The following is a 23,628-nucleotide window of genomic DNA, read 5'->3' as shown; positions in this document are numbered from 1 at the left end:
AAACTCGAAAGCAGCTCCAGTTCCGTCCCGTTGACGTTCCTCCACTGTAGGCATGGAAGAGACCAAACTCCAAAGCAACTCCAGTTCCGTACCGTTGACGTTCCTCCACTGCAGGCATGGAAGAGACCAATGCTCCGGAGTTTGGTTTAAAGTATCATATGGTAAAAGAAAGCAAAATCGGATGAGTCTATCAATATTATAGTATATTCAAATGAATATATTTCTACATGGTTAGAGTAACACTGTAAGTTGTTTCTTTACACATTGTTTGAATATATATTGTTCATGTGTGTGTTTTGATTTCAGTCAGAGGAGACCTGAAAGGGATTGTTTACTACAACGCCTGTCACTACAGTACACGTGCCCCTGCCGTAACGGAAGTTCAGCTTGGACTTATGTTGGGAGAACTAACATGTCCTCCGAAATAGACAAACATTTGTACCTTATTGAACTTTTTTTATCTAAATTTTGTTTCGAAAATAAGTTCAGTTTGTTGGGAGAACTAATATTTCCCCCGAAATTGACAAACATTTGCATTCGACAACGGAACCATAATGAGACTTTTTTTGCTTCTAAATTTTGTTTTAAAAATAAATGTTCCATCACCGAAACCGGATCTTATAATCACAAATCTGAGTTAGCAAATTGGTACCAAAGAGATAGATGTTAATATTTTGAATATTATAGTTCTTTACTTCACACCAGACAGACGTCAACGTCAGGAAATGCAAATTATGTATTTTTACTTTTGATCAAGTTTTTCCATTTGGTCTTTACACAGATAGGACTGCCATGTAGCTCTTTTTCAGGTATAAATAAATATTAGGGACAGATTCATTAAATATTGTACGAAATCACGAGTTATTATAGAATGGAAAATAAAAAAGAGAGTTATTCATGAATTATTTATCAAAGTATTGATAGCTGCGTCAATTTTTATTGGCTGTCTGTTTTGTCTGCTGCTGTCATTGTGAACGGTTGTTGTGTATGAATTTATAAAATAGTGCCTTATTTAAATGATATAAGCAAATTAAAAGTTTTGAATGTTTGACTAATCGTGGCACTTAAAGGACGGCGACCGTCCATTGGTTTAAGGACCTGTCTACTCACGATCGAATTTTAGATGAAGTCCACTCACAAAGTCAGTGGACGCAGCTTCTATGAATTTCTCCAAAGCACCCTTTATTCCTATAGTGTTCATTGGTTCTACCTTGTTAGTCGATAGGTGTTTGTCTTTTTTTCATGTTTACATAGATTTTATTATAAGAACTGTACATTTTCTTTGGACAACAATCATAAATAAACTATATCTAACTTCAAGATTACTATAAAGGCTAAAAATAAAAATCAGAAAACTTCCCTTGTTTTTTTTTATTTTGACGAGTATTCGTTTTTCGCTTTTCACTTCTTCCCCATTATATAAGCCCCATCCTTGTTCAATGCTGTGGTAAAGTATTCATGATAATGATTTCCCTGTAAAAACAAAAAAGGGAGATTAACAAAATCCAAAACGACACACTGCATTCTAACAACATTAGTTTATTGACTACAAATACGTTTTTAAAAAAAAGAACTTCCAATTGACTTTTTATAGGCCATATGCATTTGGATGTATCAAAGTTCGCTTTCTAAAGAAAATGTGCTAAATGTAGGTAAAAGTGTATTCAGCCAATTGTATTTAAAGTACTGACAAAAGACAAATCAAATGTAACACAAAAACAAAAAACAAAAAAATCCACTACGAGTGCCATTTGCAGTGTAGTCTGACAAGCATAATACCCCCTTTAAAAGAGTTAATAGATGTCTGTAGACTAGTTGGTAGTATAAATTTGTGGCAGCTCAGTGTATGCGATATCATGTTTAATGAATCATTTAAAAGAGATAAGGACCAAGGCCCATGACCGAGGTCGATATTCCTTACGGGTTCTATAAAACATTATATTGCATGTCCTGAGTTATACATTTCTCTGCAGAATTTAAAAAAAATTCCCTCTCAATTAATTAGTGATCTGCTCTTCATTTTGATTTTTGAAACAAATATTTTGGTGACATTTAACATTGGTCGAGTCAAGTATAACCGGTGGTTTTTTTTATTTTATTATTTGTTTTATATATCTCTTTTCAAATGTCAAAAAAGGGAAGATACCTACATGTATTAGTAGATATTTTACCAATTAATTTTGACTCTAGTAATTTTCTCACTGTAAAAAATGTATATCACTTGTAAACAAAATGCCAAGTGTGCAACATCACATGATATGAATGTGCCAGACGTATACTATTTAATTGCTATAATTATAATAAAAGAAATTTTATTAAATAAGCTACTAGTATAATATTTTCTTCAAGAAATACTTACATGAGTGCCGGGGCAATGAAACTCGGAGCCGAGATGCCACTCCAATTGTTTTGATCCTGGAGCTTCCAGCTTAAATCACACAAATCAAGGAATATGAAACTTTTGTCTTTGATATATATTTTTTTTTAATCTTTACTTAATTAGAGTATCGCTACTAATCTGATAATACCGTGAAATGAATATATCTATCATGTCTGCCGGTTAAAAATCGGCAAATTGGAGAATTATATATTAAATGCAGCGACTGTTTAGTGGATATACATGCATTAGTTAGCAATTATCAAAGTATTTCCAAATTTTAGTATGCTTAATGGTCAATGGATGTGTTGATTAATATTTTCCATAAACATATTTAATTTGGAATGATTTGTTGATACTTCAATTCTGTAGTTTAACCGAACATCGAATATGACGGAGTTTAATACCATACGAAACCTATCTTTCAGTTTTGAGACATTTAAATTTTAAATCTTCTATTACGTTACTACGAAACACAAATACACCTTTCCAAAATGTATTTACCATGTTGTTCCACAATGAAAGGGCGGCTGCACCATGACCTTTGGCATTGAAATGGAAACAGTCAGGTGAGAAGTAGCTCAAATCAATCATGTTGGTGTCATCCTAAAATTAAACATGAAATGATGCTGTTCTTACAATATGATATCAACATCTCGTGTAGCTCCTCATTTTAAATACCAATCTAAAAATAATCAAACATTGCCAATGGTACAATGTATAGCGTAAAACGCCGAACAAACGATGCTTTTCGGGCTATAAATGCTATATTTTTACGTATTAATTTTCGCGCTATACTAATTTCCGCTATTTTGCAGTGGACTGAAAAGCGCGAAAAATAGTATTCGCATAGTTAATTTTTAATACTATGAAACACTTGTCATTTTTTAAACTGCAAAAAAATGATACCCGAGAATATGTTCGTTTGACAGAATTCTCGAAAATTAGCGAAAGTTAATACGTTTACAGTAACTATATTCCTCTCTTTAATCAGATCAGTGTTTTCGAGACAATACGTAAAATCAACCAAATCAAGCCAAGTCAAGAACGAAAATTTCCGTAAATTGTCGATTTTATACACAATTTGAACTATTTCCAACGCAAAGTTGTTTGCCAAAGTGGAATATTGCTCCTACAATTCGTATTAAATAAATGTACTAGGATGGTATTATTGTTTAGGTAACAAGAACGTGTAATCGCATATCAGATTCTGGTGAAGAAGAAAATGGAAAAACGGGAAAAAATGCTATCTTTCAAAATTTTAATGCCTCCCTTTTATCTTTTAGCTGATTTGAAATCGATCCGGTCCGAAATACCGGAAGTCTGTGCACTTAGTAAGGATATGCAGTGCAATTGGTATAATGTACATTGAAACCCGTCACAAATTCGGAAACCATCAAAACCAGACTGAAGTCCCTTCATATCAATAAAAATATATATTGAACCTTGGTAAGCCGAACATCTGTTTTAAACAGAACACCTACCTAAACCGAACGAATTAAAGACTAAAATGTGTTCGGTTAAAACAGTTTTCACTGTACCTTAAGTGGAGGTCTTGTGTTACTAAAGAATGGCTGTAAAACAACAGTAAAATCGGATCTTGTATCGTAACGTCCACTGTCAATCAGCTTCTTAGTCTCGTCCTGGTAGTCACGTGTCAATCTCTCCAATAAGGCGGCATTGTTCTTATCCTTGCCACAAGCACAAACCATACTGTAAGATGTATTGAAACATTTAAATTGATCGCCCTAGTTTTAAATTCGATGAAAATATGATACACATCAAGTTTATCAAAGATGTGACAAGTTCATGCCAAAAAATGTCTTTAAATCGGACTTCACACATATTTCGTCACTTGCCATACAAATTTTCTTCGCTCTTTTCTTAGAAATTGAAAACAAACCAAGAAAGACCACCGAAACGATATGCAATTCTGAAGGTCAACTCAGAAAACAATGTTGAAAAAAAAAACAGGACATAAACAACAAAAATTAGTAATTATAAAAAAGTACATATGAAAGGCAAAGCCAAATGAGTTAAGCTGAACAATCAAATCGAAGATGGCGTCACCCTACGTACGCGCGTTTTATGAAAGTTTTATTATGTCACCTGTGTACAAGACTGCACAGAAATCCACCATTCATTGCTGCAATAGGTGCAATGTCGAAAATCTGAACAACGTTGACGAAAGCTTTTGGTACCTGGGCATGGAGTATGTCTAATGCTTGTTTGATATTGTTGGCATAGTTAACACCACTGTATCTATTCTGTGGAAGAAAACGATATGTAAACATAACTACATCAATACCTGTGAACAAGACTGCAAAGGAAACCACCATTCATAGCAGCAATTGGAGCTATGTCGAATATCTGAACAACGTTGACAAAGACCTTCGGTACATTTGCATGTAAAATATCCAACGCAAGTCGGATGTTGTTAGCGTAGTTGATACCGCTGTATCTATTCTGTATGAAAAAAAATCATCTTTTTAAATCTAGTGAGAAGGGCAAAATTAGACGACCATCTTAATCTTTCTGGTTTATGACGACGTTAAAGGTAAATGATACGTAGCTCATTTTAAAGTTATGAATTTTATCGGAATTTTGACCTCATATTTTCAATATTTCCATTTTTGAAATAACGTCGAAAGAAGATTAATATATGTCAAAGATGATAATGATTTTAAAAAAATTAATTTTAAAAAAATAAAGCCATAGGCGTAGCCTGCGTTGAGGCAGCCGAGGCAGTTGACTCGTCAAATATAAGAAAAGAAAAAAAAGAAAAAAAAACGGGACTGATAAAGAAAGGTCAAAAGACAGTATTTCTCGTTTATTATGGTTTATTTTATACCCGGGATTTTATATGAATAATGTTATGAATTTGTTATTAAACTTCTTGTTCCTACATTGAAACCTTACAAAACTACTGAACTAATTTTATTATTTGAAACTAAAATTTGGGCTAAGAATTTACATTTTTGGGTGCAAAATTGTCGTCAGCGTCTGGGGGGCTGCGCTCACCCCCACCCCCCACGAACCCCTGCCTCGGTAAAAGGACGTAGCAAGCTACGGCCATGAAAGCTATAATTCGCCGTGATACCTTTAGTCTTCAATGACTTCTCCGAACTCTTGAAGGAAACAATGTCATTTTAACGTTGTCATATCGCGCATTCAGTCTAGGTACAAAAGCCCGAAGAAAAACTGGTTCAAATTGTGCATGCCAAGTTTCATCAAATATTTCAAACAGGTGATTTGAGCAAATCCATTCAACACAAAAATATTTATTTATCAAATGACTGAGAAAAAAAATAACAGAATTTGATATATTTTCTAGAAATTGTCTCAAATGCATACCAAATCATTACAAGCGTCGCATAAATCATTGCCACCGACAAACAATGTGATTAGTTTCCAATCATCGTTGAATCTGACGTTGGAGTCGCTCTTCAGGCTGTTAACCAACATGGCGGCTTGTTCTGGCATATTGCTGTAACAGAGATCATTGTTGTCTGATTAAGAATGACGCTTTCAGGTCAGATTTATGTTTCACATGTATTCTAATGACATTTTTATCCTAAATACCTTTTAGCACTTACTTTGAAACCAACCTATCAAATGTACTTTATATGACTCACTATGACGTATCTCCTGGGTCGGCTTTGTTTAATCTTGATCCGGCTGAACCTCTACTTCCGGTTCCAGTAGAATATCCGTACAAATATTGACCGAATTTCTTCAAAATATCTGCAATAAAATTTGATTTATAAGTTTGAATAAATGAGAGAAACCATCTGACTCCTGTTGAGAAAACTGGGATTAAATTTTGCGCTTTTTTTTTTCGGCCAAATTTCTTACCTGGCCTATTTTTCCGACGCAGTCGGTATAGTTTCGCTTTTTTCCCTTTGATCTTAAAGACGCTCTTCCAAAAAACGCAAGTCGCCCGATCAAAATTCTGTTTCCAGATTGGCCAAATACTGATAACTTAGTGGGGTTCGAAAAAGGAAATTGGAATTGCCATGCGTTATTTCCTGATGACAATTATAAGTAAAAAGAACAAATTTTACTGCGTCGGCCATCTTTTTTAAAGATAGTACTTGTTTTACTCTAGCCTACCCAATTGTTCGTCCTAGTTTTTTAACCAAATATCATCGTCCTGTCTTTCTATTTCAAATTTGATTCTGCACCCTATCCACATAAAAACCAAATGGTTGTTCCTAATGTATAATTTGTTTTTAACGCAATAATTAATAGGAGAATTGAATATAAGAACATGAGATCGCGCATTTTAAGGAAATTTACTAAAAATGTGTCTGGTGAGTTTCTACACTATAAAAGATCACCCACTCAAGCTCGAAAATCTATATTTTGGGACCATTAAAATAAGGATAGTACCGTTTAAGCACAAATTATAAAGAAACCGATGTATAATTTAAATATAAGCATCATATCAAAGACGAAATGTCATTACCAATGGTGAAACAGCTAAATTCAAGGGGTTTTTGTTTTTGTTTTGTTTTGATGATTTTTTTTTGTTTTGTTTTTTGTTTTTTTGTTTTTAGTTTTTTTGGTTTTTGTTTTTTTATAATTTACAATATAAAATTGGTTGCACATACTTGGCATTGTAAGGACACTGCTGTCCATACTGCCATCACCTCCAATACTGTAAAAGAAATTTTACACTCATGAATATTCATTAAATACGGTACGAATATACACAGATGCATAAAAAATCATAACAAAAGTACTACAAATGATCATTCTACTGGCGTTTAAGGTCTACGTTAAAACCCCAGTTGATATAGTTTTCAGTGAATTTCTTCATTAACGCGTTCTCCACCATTAAGGCGCGTGTTGTGTCCTCAAGTTGTCACTTGATCTCCTCCTTATTAATGTTTCGTTTGTTCGTTTGTTTAAGTTCTTCTGAGTACAAAATATTTCAATTTTGTTGGTTTTTCTTGATGACATAATAATGTATGCTCCGAAAAGGCAACTACTAACCACCAAGAGTGTCCTCTGTATTCAATGAGATCTCCGAGAATGTTTGAGGCCAGGATACCATTACCAGCCTAAAACCACCAAGAAATTATTTTCAACGAGGTCAAATTTAATGGTTAATGGGGGAATACTGTAGCCTATTTTTTTCTGTCCATGCCTACTGATACAATTTGGAAAATTAAAAAAATAAAATCCCAGCCCCGTTGATAAAATGGGTGTTGCCTAACAGGTTACGATGACAATTTTCGCTCAGCCAATAAATTAAAACATTGTTAATTTTTAGGAAAGGTCATCTCTTTATGATTTAACGTTTATATTACAAAAATTCGGAGACGAGTTTGAAGTCGGGTTTCACGCGGTCTTTAAAATTTTACTTAATCAGGGCACAATGCCAAGATGGCTTATTGATATCATTTGCTGATGAAATAATGGGTCTTTTAAAACTGGGGGTGGGGGTAGTAAGTATATTAACGTCGTATTTTTCATAGCGTGTGAAATTGTCCATTTCAGTAGAGCAATCATCTAAAACATACCGTGAGGGAATCTCCCAAAGCACCAATGACTCTGATATCCCCAGGGTGGAGCTCGTGTACTGTAAAAGCAAAGAGGCAGTTGGACACTATTGATCACGTTTGCATCTTGTTTTGGATTCGAAATTAGTTATTATACTTTAGAAGCACGCATGTTTCTTTAAATACATGCCAACGTAAGAACCAGGCAGGTTAGAACGTTAAAACCTTTACTTGCGGAACTCTATTGCTGAAATAAAATCGACAAATAATGTAAAGAGAGTTTTCTAGGTGTGATGAATGTAATTCAGTAACAAAAAAATCCGCAAAATTATTAAGGTATTTTAGTTCCTGTCCGATTCTTAAATGTACTTATAATTATTCACCGTATCCAGAATCTCAAGGAACAAATTAATTGTATCATGCATGAAGTTTCCTTGCATGTTTTGAAAAATTCGTAGAAACTGAATATATAACTGAGAGAACGACGAAGTTGATTATCCTATTTAGTGATATAGTCTTCAAATGTCACGTTGATTGTGCATGAAATAAATTTCTTATTTCAAACACTTGCACATGTATAGTACGTGATAGTATAATGATCATAACCCTATCAGCTGATTTTGAATGTCGTGACATTGATGAAACTCTGGTAACTCTGTTATGATATAAAAATTGTGAGACAATGAAACTTCCGCAACTCAGAAATTGGTAAGTTCTATAGTTTTATTTAAGTGGTTTAGTTTTGTAAGCTAGCGGTTCGTCAGTCGGTTAACAGCAGTAAAATCTTTTCTTTTTTTTTTATATGGCATTGGAACAAGTGGACATGAGGAAAATGACACTGGAGGCTGGAGCTATAGCAAAGTGGCGGAAGTCGAATTATCCATTCGTAGGTTGGCTACCAGTTGAAGCTGATGGCCAGCAAGTAGATGGCCATATATAGTAGTCCTGTGGGGATTTAAATATTTTTACCTATTGAAGCATGATGTTCATTGTGGGGCGACATTTTATTTAGATTCCTTGTGTCCATAGAGACAGTTTAAATTAGTTTCACTATTTCGGCGCTCGTTCTCCATTGCATGGACGGGTACAAAATAAGACTACCATTTGAAACTCGGTGGGATTTAAAATTAAACTCATCATTTAGACATTGATAGTCTGCATTATGGAGAAAAGTATTTTTAACCTGATGGATTTCATTGCAGTACCGGGTACATGTAGATAAGAATCATTTTATGTAGCTTAGCTTTCTATGCGGGAGTAGTCTGATCTACCATGCATAGAATTGTTGTTATTTTAACAAATACTCACCATTTGTAGCGTGGTGTCCATTATGAGGGTTATTGATGTGGCAGTTAAATGGTGGAACATCATAGTAAGCTCTGGTTTTATCCTGAAACAAAGATTTTTCTTATGTTTTTCGGTGTTGGGCTGTAAAACCGCATGATAAAAATACGCAAATTTTATTGTTAACAATTAGAGTCAATCTACCACATTCTTTCCATTCTACAAAAAGTAGTGGTATATGTCAGAAGAATAATTAAGTAGCATTCCAGCTAAGAATCGTGCAAAATGTAATACATGGTTGGAAAGACTGCATATTTTTAATTTTGATATTTGTTCAAAATGCCTTAGTAAATAGAAATTAACACTTGGTTTTTCATATAACCCGTGCTCAACGTAGATAAAAATTATATAGAATGCACTATAGATTTCAAAATTAATGGAGGTAACTCTGTAAATGTCACCCAAATACTATAGAATCTACAGGACTTTCAATGGTGATTATCCCTTAAGAGCAGACAGATCGGAATAAATAATTTACACATTTCATAACATGCACCCATAAAACAATTTTATTACAAAAATAAAAATATGTAGCCTTTTTTTTTAGGTATATCACATTTTTTTTCAGATTTGCATGATTCTTACAAAGACAGCTACTTAATTAGTCATAACCCTTCACGGTGTTGAACGGTCTGTTTATATACATTTTTGGCATGAATTAATTATTTACATTTGCATTTTAGGACAACTTTATTATTGCATAACCTAAGACCCTCTCTCTTTTTTGGTAAAGTAAAAGTAATAATTTATCATAAAAATATGTTTAATCGTATTTTTCAGTAACAAATCACAATTATAAAACATTCTAATGTACGTGCTCCATAGTCATGGTAAAAAATTATAAACACATGACCCACATTTCGTGCAACACGTACTCGCTATCGCTCGAGGGGGGGTGTGACATAAATGGCTAGCCCGTGGCAAAACAATTATAAAATGGAGTTTCCGTGATTTATTTCTTAATTGCCATGAAGCCAATTACTTACGGTTTAATCCTGCTTTGCCCACTTTGAATTACCCCAATTATCAATCAGTTGTATAAACAAAATAAATACAAAGGGTTCACTAACCATGAAGTTGTAAAGTCTGTATTAAAATACCCCACTATCTGTCATACATGTATAAAAATGTATGTATTTGTAAGCAAAAATTGCTTTCACTGTGTCTTCTTTTGATGCATAAAAATGTAGAAAAAGGAAAGAAATTTTACAGTATGCTACCAGACAGTCTATACTTAAGAAAAAAATCTTAATTCCACTTTTCATTTGTCTTCCTAATGTTCTGGTAGATATGGCCCCTTTTCATGTTCATGTAATATGTGAAAACTTAATGGCTTCTTTTTTTATATTTCAGAAAATATTTTAATTGTCAAATTTAATTATTTTTTTTAACTTGAAAATTAAACTTTCAATTTTTCAGACATCAATATGCAAACATAATAAAAAAATATTTAGTTACTGTATAATATACTACAAAATGAATGATGAAGTACAAATTCATAATTTACAATTGATATTTGTCATTAAGACTCCACTTATGTAAAAACTGATTTTATTTCCGGCGACTTATTGCGAGTGACTTTTTTACATGACTTCCCTTTACATTCGTAAGTTGAACTAAGTTATTTCGACTGAAAGCTGCTATATTTGATTCTTGCTGGGGGGGGACCTATGAATCTTGATGATTTTGATTTCGAACCTTGTGTTATACACTTCGTACGCGCTGCAGCCGAATAAAATTTAATGCTGAGAAACATTTGGTTACATCGACTGCTTGCATATAATGATGTCAGCAAGACATGGTGCTATATATTTTATTTTTTCTCTTACTGCCTAGTACTGTATAGTAAGATAGTGCATATATAATGCACATTTGTTATTAACATTTTTTTCTATTTTTTATTTATTCATTTATATTTGTTTGTTTTTTTTTTATCTTTATTGTTTAATCTTACACTCAGTTTGTACTTATAACCTCTATCTAAGGGATATAAAGAATTGATTATGAGGAGGAAAGAAAAAAATGCATATTGCTCTTAATTTAGTAGTTGATCATTAATTTGCAGGTAAAATTATATCTACATTAATTTTCAGAAACAAACTTTAATTGTTAAAACAACGCAATCTCCTATGTCTATTTAAACCTTCAATTAAAAGTGGGCAAACCGGAATGACACCATTACTTACTACTCCAGGCCAGTTTCTGACATGATCCCGCCACATCTCCATGAGGGTACTGTTATTGGGCAATGTCTCGTTGAAAAACTTGACATAATTCTTCCAAAATGTGCTACCGCCTGGAAAATTTAGAACAAATGATAATAATGGAAATTCTTAAATCTCTGCTCATGAGTTAGGTGTAAATACTGTGAATAACCCTGGGGCGGATCCAGTGATTGTGAAAAGGGGGCTCCAAAATTTTTCAAGAAAAAGGAGTCCAGGATATTATTTGTTAATTTTAATCCGAATTCGACCCGAATTTACATTTTTTTCAATAAAAGAGTGGTTCCAGGATTGGAAACTCTGGACCCCCACTGCACCTTCATCCGTTCATTACTCTTTTGTTAAAGAGTCAAATCATATTAATTTCTGTACCTCTGCATTCAAACTGACGAAAAGGAAAAGTGGCCTTTACTTATGAACGGCACATCTAGATAATGATATCATGTAGGAACCAATAAATACGGGGTAATAATCGATAGACTTTTTAACTATCAAAATTTTGGTCACCCACTTCGTTGATAGTTGTCTGGTCATTTAAGAAAGCCTTGATCGTAGACCACAGTATAGCCACGTACGCGGAGATCGCCGACCATTATCCATGAACTATAAAGGCATGAATTATTCCCTAAGCCATTTCTCCCGGTTTCAAGTAACGGTCAAACAACAATTAGAACAATCAATATAGCATACTGCAACATACGTCTTAACAGCCATTATACAACACTGGTAGATATTAAATATCTACACTCAAACTAAAGAGAGGGAGCAAAATCATTAGAGATGGTCTTTATATACAGGCTAATTTTACAAATGCACTCCAAACAGGTACTTTAACCAGACAGGTTAAATGTCACTTTCACATGTTTTACTACTAGTCATGATTAACGTGTTTGGAACTTTCACTGGACTCATCGCTTTAATCAAACGATCATTTGTGAGCGTGTACAGTTAATGGACTAAGAATATATAGAATTACATAAAAATATCTTTTACTGCTGTAACTTGCATAATCATATTATCCTTTGCATGGCATCTGTTTCATTTAAAATCTTAAATGTTTTCCGTATTTCTTTTTTCAGGAAAAGCATTCTTAAAGAATTCATGATTACAGACAAGACAGCTGATGTAGAGATATAAACATGCGAGTGTACATAGTGTACTTACATATAACTACAATGCGCCAACACACTCCACATGATTAGGAACAAAAAGATATAAGAAAGATTACAATATTTTTACTGTAAGGTAAAAACTCAATTTTTTCGTCATAAGCAAATTATGATGAGACGGCATAATTCAATTGTATTGAATCTTGAAATCAATAAGAACCGAACATTCATCTGACAAAAAAAAAAAAAAAAAATACGAAGAATGTTGTTAAACAAAAAAAAACTAAATATATAAAAAGGGGCGATTGAAACCTTGAACCAGAAACCAAATGCAATATTTTCTTAAAAGTTGATGCGTGGTTGGTTGCAATATAAACATTGTCGTTTCTTGTTGCTTGATTTGTATACATTGTTGTTTTGGTTTATTTGTCCTTGTTTTGATTTTTTTTCTGTTTATTTTTGCATTTGTATTATTTATTTTGTTTCGTTTTGTTTTTATTTATTATTATTTTTATTATTATTTTTTTTTTTGCTTTGTTTTACTAGTATATTATTTTTGTTTGTTTTGTTTTGTTTTTGTTGTTTTTGTTTGTTTTTGTGTTATTGTTTTTTAGCTTTTTTGTTTGACTGTTCCATGATTTTTTTCTAGTCTTTTTTTATTCATATATGTAATAGCATTTTTTGGTTTTACTTTCTGTGTTCCTTTTTTTTTATTGTTTTTTTTGCTGATGTTTTTGTTTTTTTTTGGTTTGGTTTTGTGTTTTTTTTCTTTATTTCTCCGTTTGTTGGTCTTGGTGCTGGAACTTGACCATTTAACCCTGACAAAGGTAAACATACCATGAACCAAGAAAACAATGTCAGTACGGCAGGTAATTAACATACACAAGTAAGAGACAATGGAGAACAGTTTAAAGAAAGGCGGGTTCTGATGGATTATTGGATATGTTCAAAATCATAAAATGTGATTAATGAAAACACCGACATGTACTTTTTATAGAGACAATTTATTATTAAACTTTGAAACCTTTATTGGACGGGTCCAAATCAAAAATCAACAACAAAAATAAATAAATAATAATAATATCCACGAAAACGAAATTATACAACATTTCTGTTATAATTGTCCCTGAAAAAATAAAGGTCTACAGTTTATACTTTCTCATGTACTCGGTTGCTACATCCCAAAGGTGTTCTGGATGACATACATTGATGTAATATTGTCTTTTAATATGTTACTTCTTAAACATGTGGAATAAAGAACCACATGCCTCACAGCATGGCACAATGCAGCAGTTGACACATTGTGTATAAATTCTTTGACAGAGTCCGCAGTTGATTTCCAATACCTTCATGCAAGGGGAGATAATCCAAATGTGGAAGAAGGCGATGTAAGCGAACTCGCATCCCCAATAAGCAGCCATAAAAATTCCATAGATTAGGGTCAGGATATTGTAGAAGAGTTTCTTCCAGCAATTGAAGCACATGTATGAGCATCGCCAGATGCAATCAATACTGTGAATGCCATCAGGTTCAGCGATCACATCGGTGAAGTGCAAAGTCTGAAAGAAAATAAAAAAGCAATTGTATAAATGTACAGAAATCAGAAAATTTGTGTTTTTAAAATACAATTATGTAGCGTCGTTTATAACTTTCTATTTTGATTGACTTTGTTTTCTCTGTTGATTGAATTTGATTTCTTTATTTTGATTTCAATCTTTTTTGAAAATATACATTAGCAATGTAGTAACAATATATGTATTTGGTAGTTATGGTGAGAACTGTACACGAAAAATGTCAGAAAACAAAATTGTTTGGAGTGAAGTAGAGAATCGACCTGAATATACCTTTTGTAAGAGAATAAAATAATCATGCCTCAAAACTAGACTAAAACACTATGTCATGTTTCATATTTTACAATCAAAATATTTTTCCTCTTTTTTCTTGACAACAGCATGTACCTCTACAATGTCCACTTTTTATCTAATTATTTTAACAGATTCACCATGGAAATCAAACAAAATGTTTTCATTATGATAAATGTTAGGATTTAACTAATGATTTCGTGTCGTTCTTGAAAGAGTTATTCTTATCTTTTGCTTAGCGCAGTAAATCGACAAAGAAAGGCTGATTCAAAATTATGCCCATAGTTGAAGAGGACAAATATGCTAAATGTGAATTATATCCCATGAAGCGTTCACTTTTTTTTCGGGATTTATAATCAACAAAGCCACTTTAAAAGCTTTGACAATTGACAAAAGGAAGTGGTCGCATAAATAAGAGATACATAATGTGATGCACATGTAGATTCAACCAATGATTTTACAGTAGACTGTAAAACAATCTGAGATTCAACAAAAAAAAAACCCAAAAAAAACAGTGAAATCAACTTACCCCGAGATGGGCATTGAGTCCCTGGGGATCTCTGTTGACCAAATCCAAATCTCCGTCAGACATGCTTGTTGGTGTTTACTGCTTCTCTGCGATGTGAAGACTGACCACTGCCCGCTTTTTGTTTAGCTGGTCGAGTAACTATAGCCCATAAAGGCTTGGCAACAGTAGCTTGGTTTTTAACCAAACAAATGTGAAAATCAATGTTAGTAACAGTCTAACACCGCGGGTCAGTAATAGGTATGAATGGTTCTTGATTTAATCCTTTAATACAAGTACTTGTATTGTAGCAATTATGCCATTTAACCTTACTGTTTGCATTTTGACCGTCTCCAAACATGTTCCGACGTTGTCCATTTAAAAATTAAATATATATTATTGCGGATTAAAATGACTTTATGTTTTCTAATCTTACAACTAATTATTTGATTAAATGCTGTAAAGAATACTGTGGATTTAAAATAAGAAATATCCAATTAAAATAGAAAGGAAGTCTGGATTTTGTCCTTTTTGTCCTTTTTTTGCAAATTGAATATTTTATCATTGCAAATGCAGTATACTTTAAGTGTTTCTACTTTTATATATTTTTCCTTTTTTTGTGGGGGGAGGGGGGTAATTGGTTTTTTTTTGTGTTTGATATTTTTCCTTTTTTTCTTCTGTTATTTTATTCATTTTAGATGTTTGTCAGTCTGACCAAAGCCAGCCCCTACTATCCACTACTGTCTACTGCCGGCTTTAGTCAGACTGTGTGTTCTTTATTTTAATTGAAAATCGTTCATTTTTTTTATTTCTGCTTGCCTAGCTCGGCAAAAAAATCCTAGATCCTCCACTGATGATATACATACTTGCATTGTTTTGCACCGATAACTTCTATTTAGCAAGATAAAAATACTTCTTAATGTTATAATTGTTTGACAATGTTGGTCATTTTTGTCTCTTCGTGTCGCTATTCGACTTTATTTTGAAGAAGTGTCATCGTTCTGTTACCATGGATTGTACTAATTTTGTTGTTGGGGGCGCTCAGAGTTTACTTGAAGGTGTGTTTACATTTATTGAAGACTCTTTGGTGATCTCTGCCAGTATTTACTATTTTTATAAAGGTTATACGATGTTGCAATTGTTGCGTTTTACCATATCTGTTACTTTTTCTATGAATGTCGTGATACTCAACCATTAATTACATGGTGTGCCAGGAGTTTCCGTTAGTTTTGTGAAAAAAAATGAGTACTGACTTGGGCGTTATACATATTGCAGCGATGATATCTATTCCTTGAAGAATAACTCTGATTCACTTTACCTATGTACTATTAAATCGTTCTAAAAGATTAAAAAATACGTATTGAAAGCCCTTAAATGATAACATTTCCAGTCAAGCAAAATATAATTTGATATTTCTATCAATTAGAATCTTAAAGATCAGTTTTCTACAAGTATGTAAACAAGTAAGTTTAAAAAATATCGAACAAATGCGAGGACGGTTTTACACTCACAATAATTCCTTCGGTGGTTATTTTCCCCAAAAATTTATAAGTATTCATTGGCATAATTAAAAACGTCTTATGTTACATTACCGTAAATGACACTATTGTAGTTCGTCCTTATTTGAATATAAACAATATCATGATTATGTGCTGCTGCAGTGAAATGTTTCTAGTTTTTTTAAAACAAAAATTTAAGGTTTAGTTTTTTATTGTGCTTGTTTAAAAATCGAGTTAAAAATGTTATTCCAAACTTGGTTGCTATTAATTTAATCCCAAAGTCACGATATCAGGCTAATACGCATAGTCGTGTCATCATTGTATGGTGGAATCTTCGACTATATCAACACGTAAAGGTGAAATGATATGCATTGAAATACACAAATCGTTTATTTTTCTGGTTTTCAGCTGCACCAAGATTATACAAGAAGTGTATAGTATTGTAATATACGTGGGTTATAGGAATGACCCACTTGTACCGGAAGTTGTGATGGATCTAATATTTCTCTATAGGTTCGTGAACGGTGAGCAATCAGGCGCGTAGCTGAGGCCAAATTGAAGTGTAGGCAAAATTACGGCAGGGGGGTCCAGGGGGACGAAGCCCCCTCCCGAAGCTCCGCAGAGATAGCGTTTTAGAGCATCATTTATGCCTCTCCTGGATGTATTTTATCTCAAAAAAAAAAAAAAAATTGGCAAAATTAAGTGCAGGCAAAAGCTACGCGCCTTGCAATAATAAACAAATCATAGACATAATCAGTGACAAAACATATATTCCGAAAACAGTGGCATTAGAGTCCGGTTCAGCGATTTCTAGTGATTTTCTACATTATAGACCAGAGCTTTGAGCATAAAATTATATACAATGGTCCAAAATAGATATTTTATTAGGTTCGTGTTAAAAAAAATGAATAAAATATTTGTCACGGTTATCTTAAATGAAACATGACTACCATGGCATTTTATTGGTCAGTTTTAGAACAAACACCTATTTTCGGCATATTAACACTGTTGCTCTCACAAATCAAATGTTTCTTCTTGTTGTCAGATTGAATTTTTTAAGCAAGACATTTAGCAAAATAGAAAGAGTAATCAAGGAAACCAAGGTTATAGCGGTAACCAAAAGAATGTAATCTAGGGACAAAGACCAGACATGGAAAACAGACATACACAACAAAGAACGTAAAGTAACTAAAATCATACATACAAAGTAACAAAAGTAAATGAGCAACTCGGACTCCACTAAAAACTGGGAGCATGGACCAGGTGCACCGGTAGGGTAAGCGTCCTCTGCTTTTCTAGAAACACCCGCCGAGTTGCTCATAAAAAGTCAAGTCCGGGGTAGACAAACGAGGAAAGGAAAACTATGACCCGTTGAATAAATCAGTTTTCATGGTGCAGATGGATACACCATAACGATCTACGAGTTCATGATGACGACCATAAAACTTCTGTAGTGATGACTTCAATCTTGTAGCAACATAACCCTGTTCCAGAAGCATATTTGTTAGAGTTCTAGTGCGATACTGTAGTTATGGAAAGTGTACCAAAATCAACTGAGATTAGACATTAATACATGTACATTTAACACATGTAAAAGTAAAGTCATACCATAAGTTCCGGCCACACAAGCTAGGAGAATAACAGTTACCAAACGTCCCATATTGTCAGCAGAAATTAGGGAAATGCTGTCTTATCTGTAGTTCGTGAATATGTACATTCGTGACTTTCAACTAGTCAAGGACTCCCTGTTTCTATTCCATATAATTCGGACAATGCGGTCATAACGATAATATCGACTACTTTAGGAATCAAAATTACAACATCACCGAAATAGCCGTGAACTTTCAAGATTAAATTATAAAAAGCTTATTTGCAGATCCCAGATCAGGAACTATGTATATTTCCAGGATATAAAAAAGCCATGATTTCTAAACAGTAAATCTGAAATATTAAAACTCCGATTTTTGTATTCACCTTGCCTTTTGTGGTATACGGTATTGGTTTAAAAAATTGTAAAAAAAATGGGTTGTGCTGCATCTTGATCATAAACCGGGACTAATAATATTCCTATGTTAAGCGTGATAACGGTCATAACCCGATCTGAACGATAGAAAGAAATCGAGTAATCGAGGGAACCAAGATTCTAGCAGAAATCTAAAGAATGTAATCAAGGTACAAAGACCAGACATGGAAACAGACAAACACAACAAAGAACATAAAATAACCAATGTACTACATACAAAGTAACAAAAATAAATGAGCAACTCGGATTCCATTGAAAAGTTAAAGCATGGACCAGGTGCACCAAGCAGTAACATAAATGACCATCAATTGGAACAAAAATAGTATTATCACCCAGACACCAAGTGTGAAAGACGGACGGACGGGCGAACGAAAAGTTATGAGCATCAATTTGTATTTCACGTATAAGCAAACAATCAAACATGTCGTTAAAGGGCTAGTTTTTCGTACTTATAAAAGTCAATCGTATACTCCGAAGTGTTGTAAATAAGTGCATATTGTGTTTGCCAAAAGTGCATGAACTTTTGTCTTTATATTGCTTAATATACTGAACTAATGAGACTATCACAACAAACACCAAAACAAAAAACAAAACAAAAAACAGTAAAATGATTCAAAAGTAAAAAAAAACAAAGAACAACCCATAAAACAACAAAAAATCCCCTTTTTATGGAAATTCCTTCCAAAATATTCTATGAGCATAACAAATGAAAGGTGCATATCGGTTCAACCTGTAGCCATGAATGTAGCACATCGACTATATATTTTCACAATGAAGCACGAGTTCGGAATGCTGAACATTTATGGATAAGTATTAGTGGTTAGACATATTTAATGTATCTGATTACACACATGTAAGTATGCAGGTGTTATGCTGGACACCTACAATTATCACAGCCGTAAAAAAACATTTTACGAGAGTCTTGTATCATGATGATTGGTTTGGTCATGGGAAAAGAAGGATCTTCGTTAAATGTAAATCAATGTATAACAGCTTATTTGCATCGTCAGTTGTTACAAGCACTGCATGAGCAACCAGTTGGTTCTGTAATATAAGTAGATATAGGTGCGATATCCGGAACTTGTTGTCTACCGTCAAAACACTCGTCTAACACTACATCTCTAGTAAGTCGTCCAGTTTCCCTACAACACTCACAAGTCTGAAAGAATAAAATGTATAATTAATCAATGGAAACTATATATTTACTTTAACTACATATATACTTCTCTCAAAAAGGCATCGCCAGTGTAAGGCGACCGCGCAGACATTCTGTTTTTATTTGCGCAGGTGTTTGAATATTTAAGGAATTACTGTTGCATTCTTCGGTCTATGAAAAAGAAATATCTCAATCACGTGGTCACACGCACAAAATTATTTTCAAGTGTGCACCACGGGCATTGGGGTTATTTCAAATTGACTGAAAAATATGTAACAGTAATTCGTTATATAATAACGAATAGAAAAACCATTACCAATTGATAGTTATATATACACTAAGAATTTATGAATTTAAAAAAAAACTACCAGATTATACCTTTACAATATTTCACTAGAAATATTTTGCAGCAGTGAATACATTGGATTCGTTTAATTTATTAACTACTCAGTAAGTAACTTAATATACCCTTTCTATACCAGCTACGTTGTTTCCACTAGGACTAGCTTGCGACGGACAGATTCCTTCACACTTTGGAATTCTCAATCTTGAGGAACATTGCAAATTTTTCATTTCATTGCCCACTGGAACTTCGACATGCCTTGTGATTGTCATTAAAGTTTCCTGTTTAGCACATGGATGTAGAACCTCTGGCATTACAATTGGAAGCACGTGTGCGATACAGAAAAGATAGAAAACGTGAATTTCTGGAGACATTATCTGAAATTAACAACTATATATTTTAGGAATAGTAAGAAAACTATTTTCAATATACCACCGGGTTATAACGTGATGGTCGAATTTATATAAAAGTGGCAGTGGGATAAGGAAGATTTTCTGGGTGAGTATTACAGGCTTGTCGTGGGAGCAGGAGAAGGAAGATTTCCGGAGTGAGTGCAATGTAAATGGCAGCGGGAGCCGAAGCGAGTGTTACAGGCTTGTCGTGGCAGCAGGAGAAGGAAGATTTCCGGAGTGAGTGTAATGTAGGTGGCAGCGGGAGCCTCAGTGAGTGTTACAGGCCTGCCGTGGCAGCAGGAGAAGGAAGATTTCCGGAGTGAGTGTAATGTAGGTGGCAGCGGGAGCCGGAGTGAGTGTTACAGTCTTATCGTGGCAGCAGGAGATGGACGATTTCCTGAGTAAGTGTTAAAATTTTTGTAGTGGAGCAAATCTAATTGTAAAAATACTTGTTTCGTTTTTACCAGTTTGTTGATTTTATTTTATTTGTAACAAGTTTAAAAAGAGGATCCGATCTAGCAATTTCACTTGGAGTTCCAGGCTATCAAATGTTCATTTCTGTCCAAATTTTGAAAATTGACAAAATGGTCAAGAGAAAAAAAGGGTTCTAATATACGGAACCAACGCCTACTAGATAACGTCTCCGTATAGGCCCATCACGGAAACTTTTGGATTGTCATGGCGATCAAAAACAAAAACATAAAAAAACAGCATACTAGTATATAAATGCATACTGTGACCACATGACAATGACATGTGAGAAAGTACAGTTGTTGGGCGGATAACTTAACTCCAGTGTTGTACCAGAACAAATTTGATTAGGGATTATGTCAACTTTTAGAAAACAATATGGAAACTACTATTTCAGGTGTCCATCAAATTTCGATACCTTCTATTTACACGTGCTATTTCATTATGTATCATATTTAGAGTAGACATGGTAAACAATTGCTCTCAATTGAAGATTCATTTTTTTCTCTTTCTAAAATACTTGAAAATTTTATGTCGGTGACCCTTTAGTTCATACGCTCTTAACTTGTAAAACGTCTCGGCTAATTCTCTAACTGACCGTGTAATTCTATATCCTATGGTTCTGAATGCGAGTTGACCTCGAGGTTTCTATTTGGTTACGACCAAACCGTATGTGTACAGATTGTGGAGCTACGAAACAGTTCTTCTAGTGTTTCCATTCTATAGTGTCGGGGTTTGTTTTTTTGCAGATAATTTTAGTAAAATCATGTTTAAGGTAGGCTTTATCTGACTTCCTGGCTCTAACGGTGTGAAAGATTTAAGTACGTCTATTCTACATGCAAGAATAATACGTTCACTTTTTAAAAGCGATAGACTGTCTGTCGAACGTATCCAGGATTTCATTTAGCAGGAGCTTTGATAGAATTAGATGATAAGTGGAGATAAAATTTGTTAAAATAAAAAACAATATTTCATGTAAAAAAAAAATATTATACTAATTTTAAGGGGCGTTCGCCCGGCATGCCTGTGCTTGGATCCGCGACTGTTATCAAGATACGTCATTAAAAGATACATTTTGTGACAACTACTTTATAATTCGAACTGAAATGGTGGTCTTACGCACTAACTATTTTATACGTGAGGGGGTCTGGGAATTCTTATTTTTTTATATAAATATTCCTAATTTCGTTTACAAATAAAAAGTTGAACTGTGGCTGATGATGACATTAGATGTAATTATTTCCGCACTTAAGTGTAAATTAATCCTCGCTTAACAAAAAGCTACCGTTCGTGCCTATGTTGATAATGTTTAGCGCATACTATGCAAAAAGACGAACGCAATAAGATTCCTAAGTTACGTCCTCTAAGTTAGTTTTCCTTTTAAAAAAATCTTATGAAATGATAAAAAAAATAGTTTATAATTGACCTGTTAAGTTACATTGTTGCTGAACTGACGAAGTACGGTACCTCTCTACATACATATCAGGCTCAACTGTTTTTTTTTATCTTATGTATACTTTCTGTAAAATCAACTGGTTTTTTTTTTTATCTTATGGATACTTTCTGTAAAATCAACTGGTTTTTTTTTTATCTTATGTATACTTTCTGTAAAATCAACTGTTTTTTTTTATCTTTTGTATACTTTCTGTAAAATACATGTATTAACCCAAAATCTCAAAAACAAATCTGCTGATAACGTATTGAAAGGACTCGTGATTTTTTTCGCTGGCCTAAATATTTAAAACATGAAATAGGACACTGTTCTGTCTCCGTAGGGCTCGCACTGGTAAGATAATATCCCAAGTGATAATTGATTCCGACACCCAAGAAGAACAATAGGTTTAAAGACCTTAAAGTTTGTTGAACAGAAAAACATGTTAAGTAGCACTCCAGCTAAGGATCATGCAAAATGTGATTCATGGGTAAAAAGCCTACATATTTTTTATTTTTGATATTTTGTTTGAAATGTCATAGTAAACAGAAATTAACATATGGTTTTTCATATAACCCGTGCTCTTAGGAGGTAAAAATTGTATAGAATGCACTGTAGATTTCAAAATTAAGGGAGATAACTCTGTAAAAGATGCTCAAACAAAATAGAATCCACTGGATTTTCAGTGTTGATTAACTCCTAAGAGCAGGCAGATTTGAATGAAAAATTACACATTTCATAGTATAGACCCATAAAACAACTTAATAACAAAAATAAAAATATGTAGCATTTTTAGGGTGTATCGCATTTTTCAGATTTTGCATGATTCTTACAAAGACAGCTACTTAATGCAAGCGACAGGAATTTCCAAATAAGTTGATATAAAATAAAAAGGCACTTACTAATCAAAGTATTTATTCCTTATTGAAAAATAAGAGTACCATTATTAAAAAATAACCCAGTTTGAATTCATATTTAAAAATTGATAGTGTAAGACTTAGTATTTAATTTCTAATTGATGATATAATTCTTTGACTTTTCAATCAATGAAGCAATTTAAAAAAAATGATTACGTACTTATTAAAACATTTAATCTATAAATTGCTAACAAATTTAATTTTCGTTTTTTTTAATTGATAATTAATTACTTACTTCTGCAGATGATCCGTCTCCACTGTGAGTTGAAGGAAGAAGTGATGAGCTATATATATCGTGACGTAACAAAAGGATCTGACAAAGATTATCGGATTTATTGAAGTATCGCATTCATTAGTAATGAAAGGTTTGTGTGAATGGATTTGAGGATTGTTCTTAAGCTTAGTTACTCGTACGTAAAAAAAAAGGGGAGGACTGGTACATACTAAAGTATATGAATATATCTCAGAC

The 23,628-nt window shown here is 33.4% G+C and overlaps 3 protein-coding genes across 4 annotated transcripts; all 3 read right to left on the bottom strand.

The window, feature by feature from the left end:
- Window positions 1-1,356: 1,356 nt before the first annotated feature.
- LOC148603537 (phospholipase B1, membrane-associated-like) lies at window positions 1,357-18,192 on the bottom strand. Of its 2 annotated transcripts, none has more exons than XM_088552724.1 (13): window positions 18,034-18,192; window positions 11,415-11,524; window positions 9,193-9,274; window positions 7,906-7,964; window positions 7,376-7,443; window positions 6,991-7,037; window positions 6,013-6,121; window positions 5,732-5,864; window positions 4,686-4,843; window positions 3,919-4,090; window positions 2,882-2,983; window positions 2,360-2,428; window positions 1,357-1,473 (listed from the first exon to the last, which is right to left on the bottom strand). In XM_088552724.1, the coding sequence occupies exons 1-13, from the start codon at window positions 18,083-18,085 to the stop codon at window positions 1,402-1,404; spliced, it is 1,233 nt and encodes a 410-aa protein (XP_088408850.1). In that variant the 5' UTR covers window positions 18,086-18,192; the 3' UTR covers window positions 1,357-1,401. The 2 variants fall into 2 exon arrangements, with proteins under 2 accessions (XP_088408850.1, XP_088408849.1); XM_088552723.1 differs by lacking the exon at window positions 4,686-4,843 and adding an exon at window positions 4,487-4,644 and having other exon boundaries at window positions 18,034-18,191.
- LOC148603538 (caveolin-1-like) lies at window positions 11,540-15,758 on the bottom strand. Its single transcript, XM_088552725.1, has 2 exons — window positions 14,951-15,758; window positions 11,540-14,118 (listed from the first exon to the last, which is right to left on the bottom strand). The coding sequence occupies exons 1-2, from the start codon at window positions 15,011-15,013 to the stop codon at window positions 13,792-13,794; spliced, it is 390 nt and encodes a 129-aa protein (XP_088408851.1). The 5' UTR covers window positions 15,014-15,758; the 3' UTR covers window positions 11,540-13,791.
- Window positions 18,193-19,275: 1,083 nt separating the features above from the next.
- Window positions 19,276-23,428, bottom strand: LOC148603536 (partner of bursicon-like). The gene is made up of 3 exons (XM_088553157.1): window positions 23,395-23,428; window positions 20,073-20,324; window positions 19,276-19,607 (listed from the first exon to the last, which is right to left on the bottom strand). The coding sequence occupies exons 2-3, from the start codon at window positions 20,319-20,321 to the stop codon at window positions 19,455-19,457; spliced, it is 402 nt and encodes a 133-aa protein (XP_088409283.1). The 5' UTR covers window positions 20,322-20,324; window positions 23,395-23,428; the 3' UTR covers window positions 19,276-19,454.
- Window positions 23,429-23,628: the final 200 nt, after the last annotated feature.

This window comes from Perna viridis, chromosome 11 (genome assembly GCF_037379345.1).
Source record: "Perna viridis isolate PV_CMFRI_1.1 ecotype Kerala chromosome 11, ASM3737934v1, whole genome shotgun sequence".
NCBI lineage: Eukaryota > Metazoa > Mollusca > Bivalvia > Mytilida > Mytilidae > Perna > Perna viridis.
The sequence above is the reverse complement of the archived record's forward strand: the minus strand, read 5'-3'. Positions and strand labels throughout refer to the sequence as shown.

Bases quoted from the DNA above. Each gene is read 5' to 3' on its own strand.
- LOC148603538 (XM_088552725.1), bottom strand. From the start codon at position 15,013: ATGTCTGACGGAGATTTGGATTTGGTCAACAGAGATCCCCAGGGACTC. The intron at 14,119-14,950 runs GTAAGTTGATTT...ATTTTCTTTCAG, and splicing joins GACTCAATGCCCATCTCGGG to ACTTTGCACTTCACCGATGT.
- LOC148603536 (XM_088553157.1), bottom strand. From the start codon at position 20,321: ATGTCTCCAGAAATTCACGTTTTCTATCTTTTCTGTATCGCACACGTG. The intron at 19,608-20,072 runs GTATATTAAGTT...TTATTCTTTCAG, and splicing joins ACGTAGCTGGTATAGAAAGG to ACTTGTGAGTGTTGTAGGGA.
- LOC148603537 (XM_088552724.1), bottom strand. From the start codon at position 18,085: ATGGGACGTTTGGTAACTGTTATTCTCCTAGCTTGTGTGGCCGGAACT. The intron at 4,091-4,685 runs GTATTGATGTAG...TACATCTTACAG, and splicing joins CTTTGCAGTCTTGTTCACAG to TATGGTTTGTGCTTGTGGCA. The intron at 2,429-2,881 runs GTAAATACATTT...GTGTGATTTAAG, and splicing joins TTTCATTGTGGAACAACATG to CTGGAAGCTCCAGGATCAAA.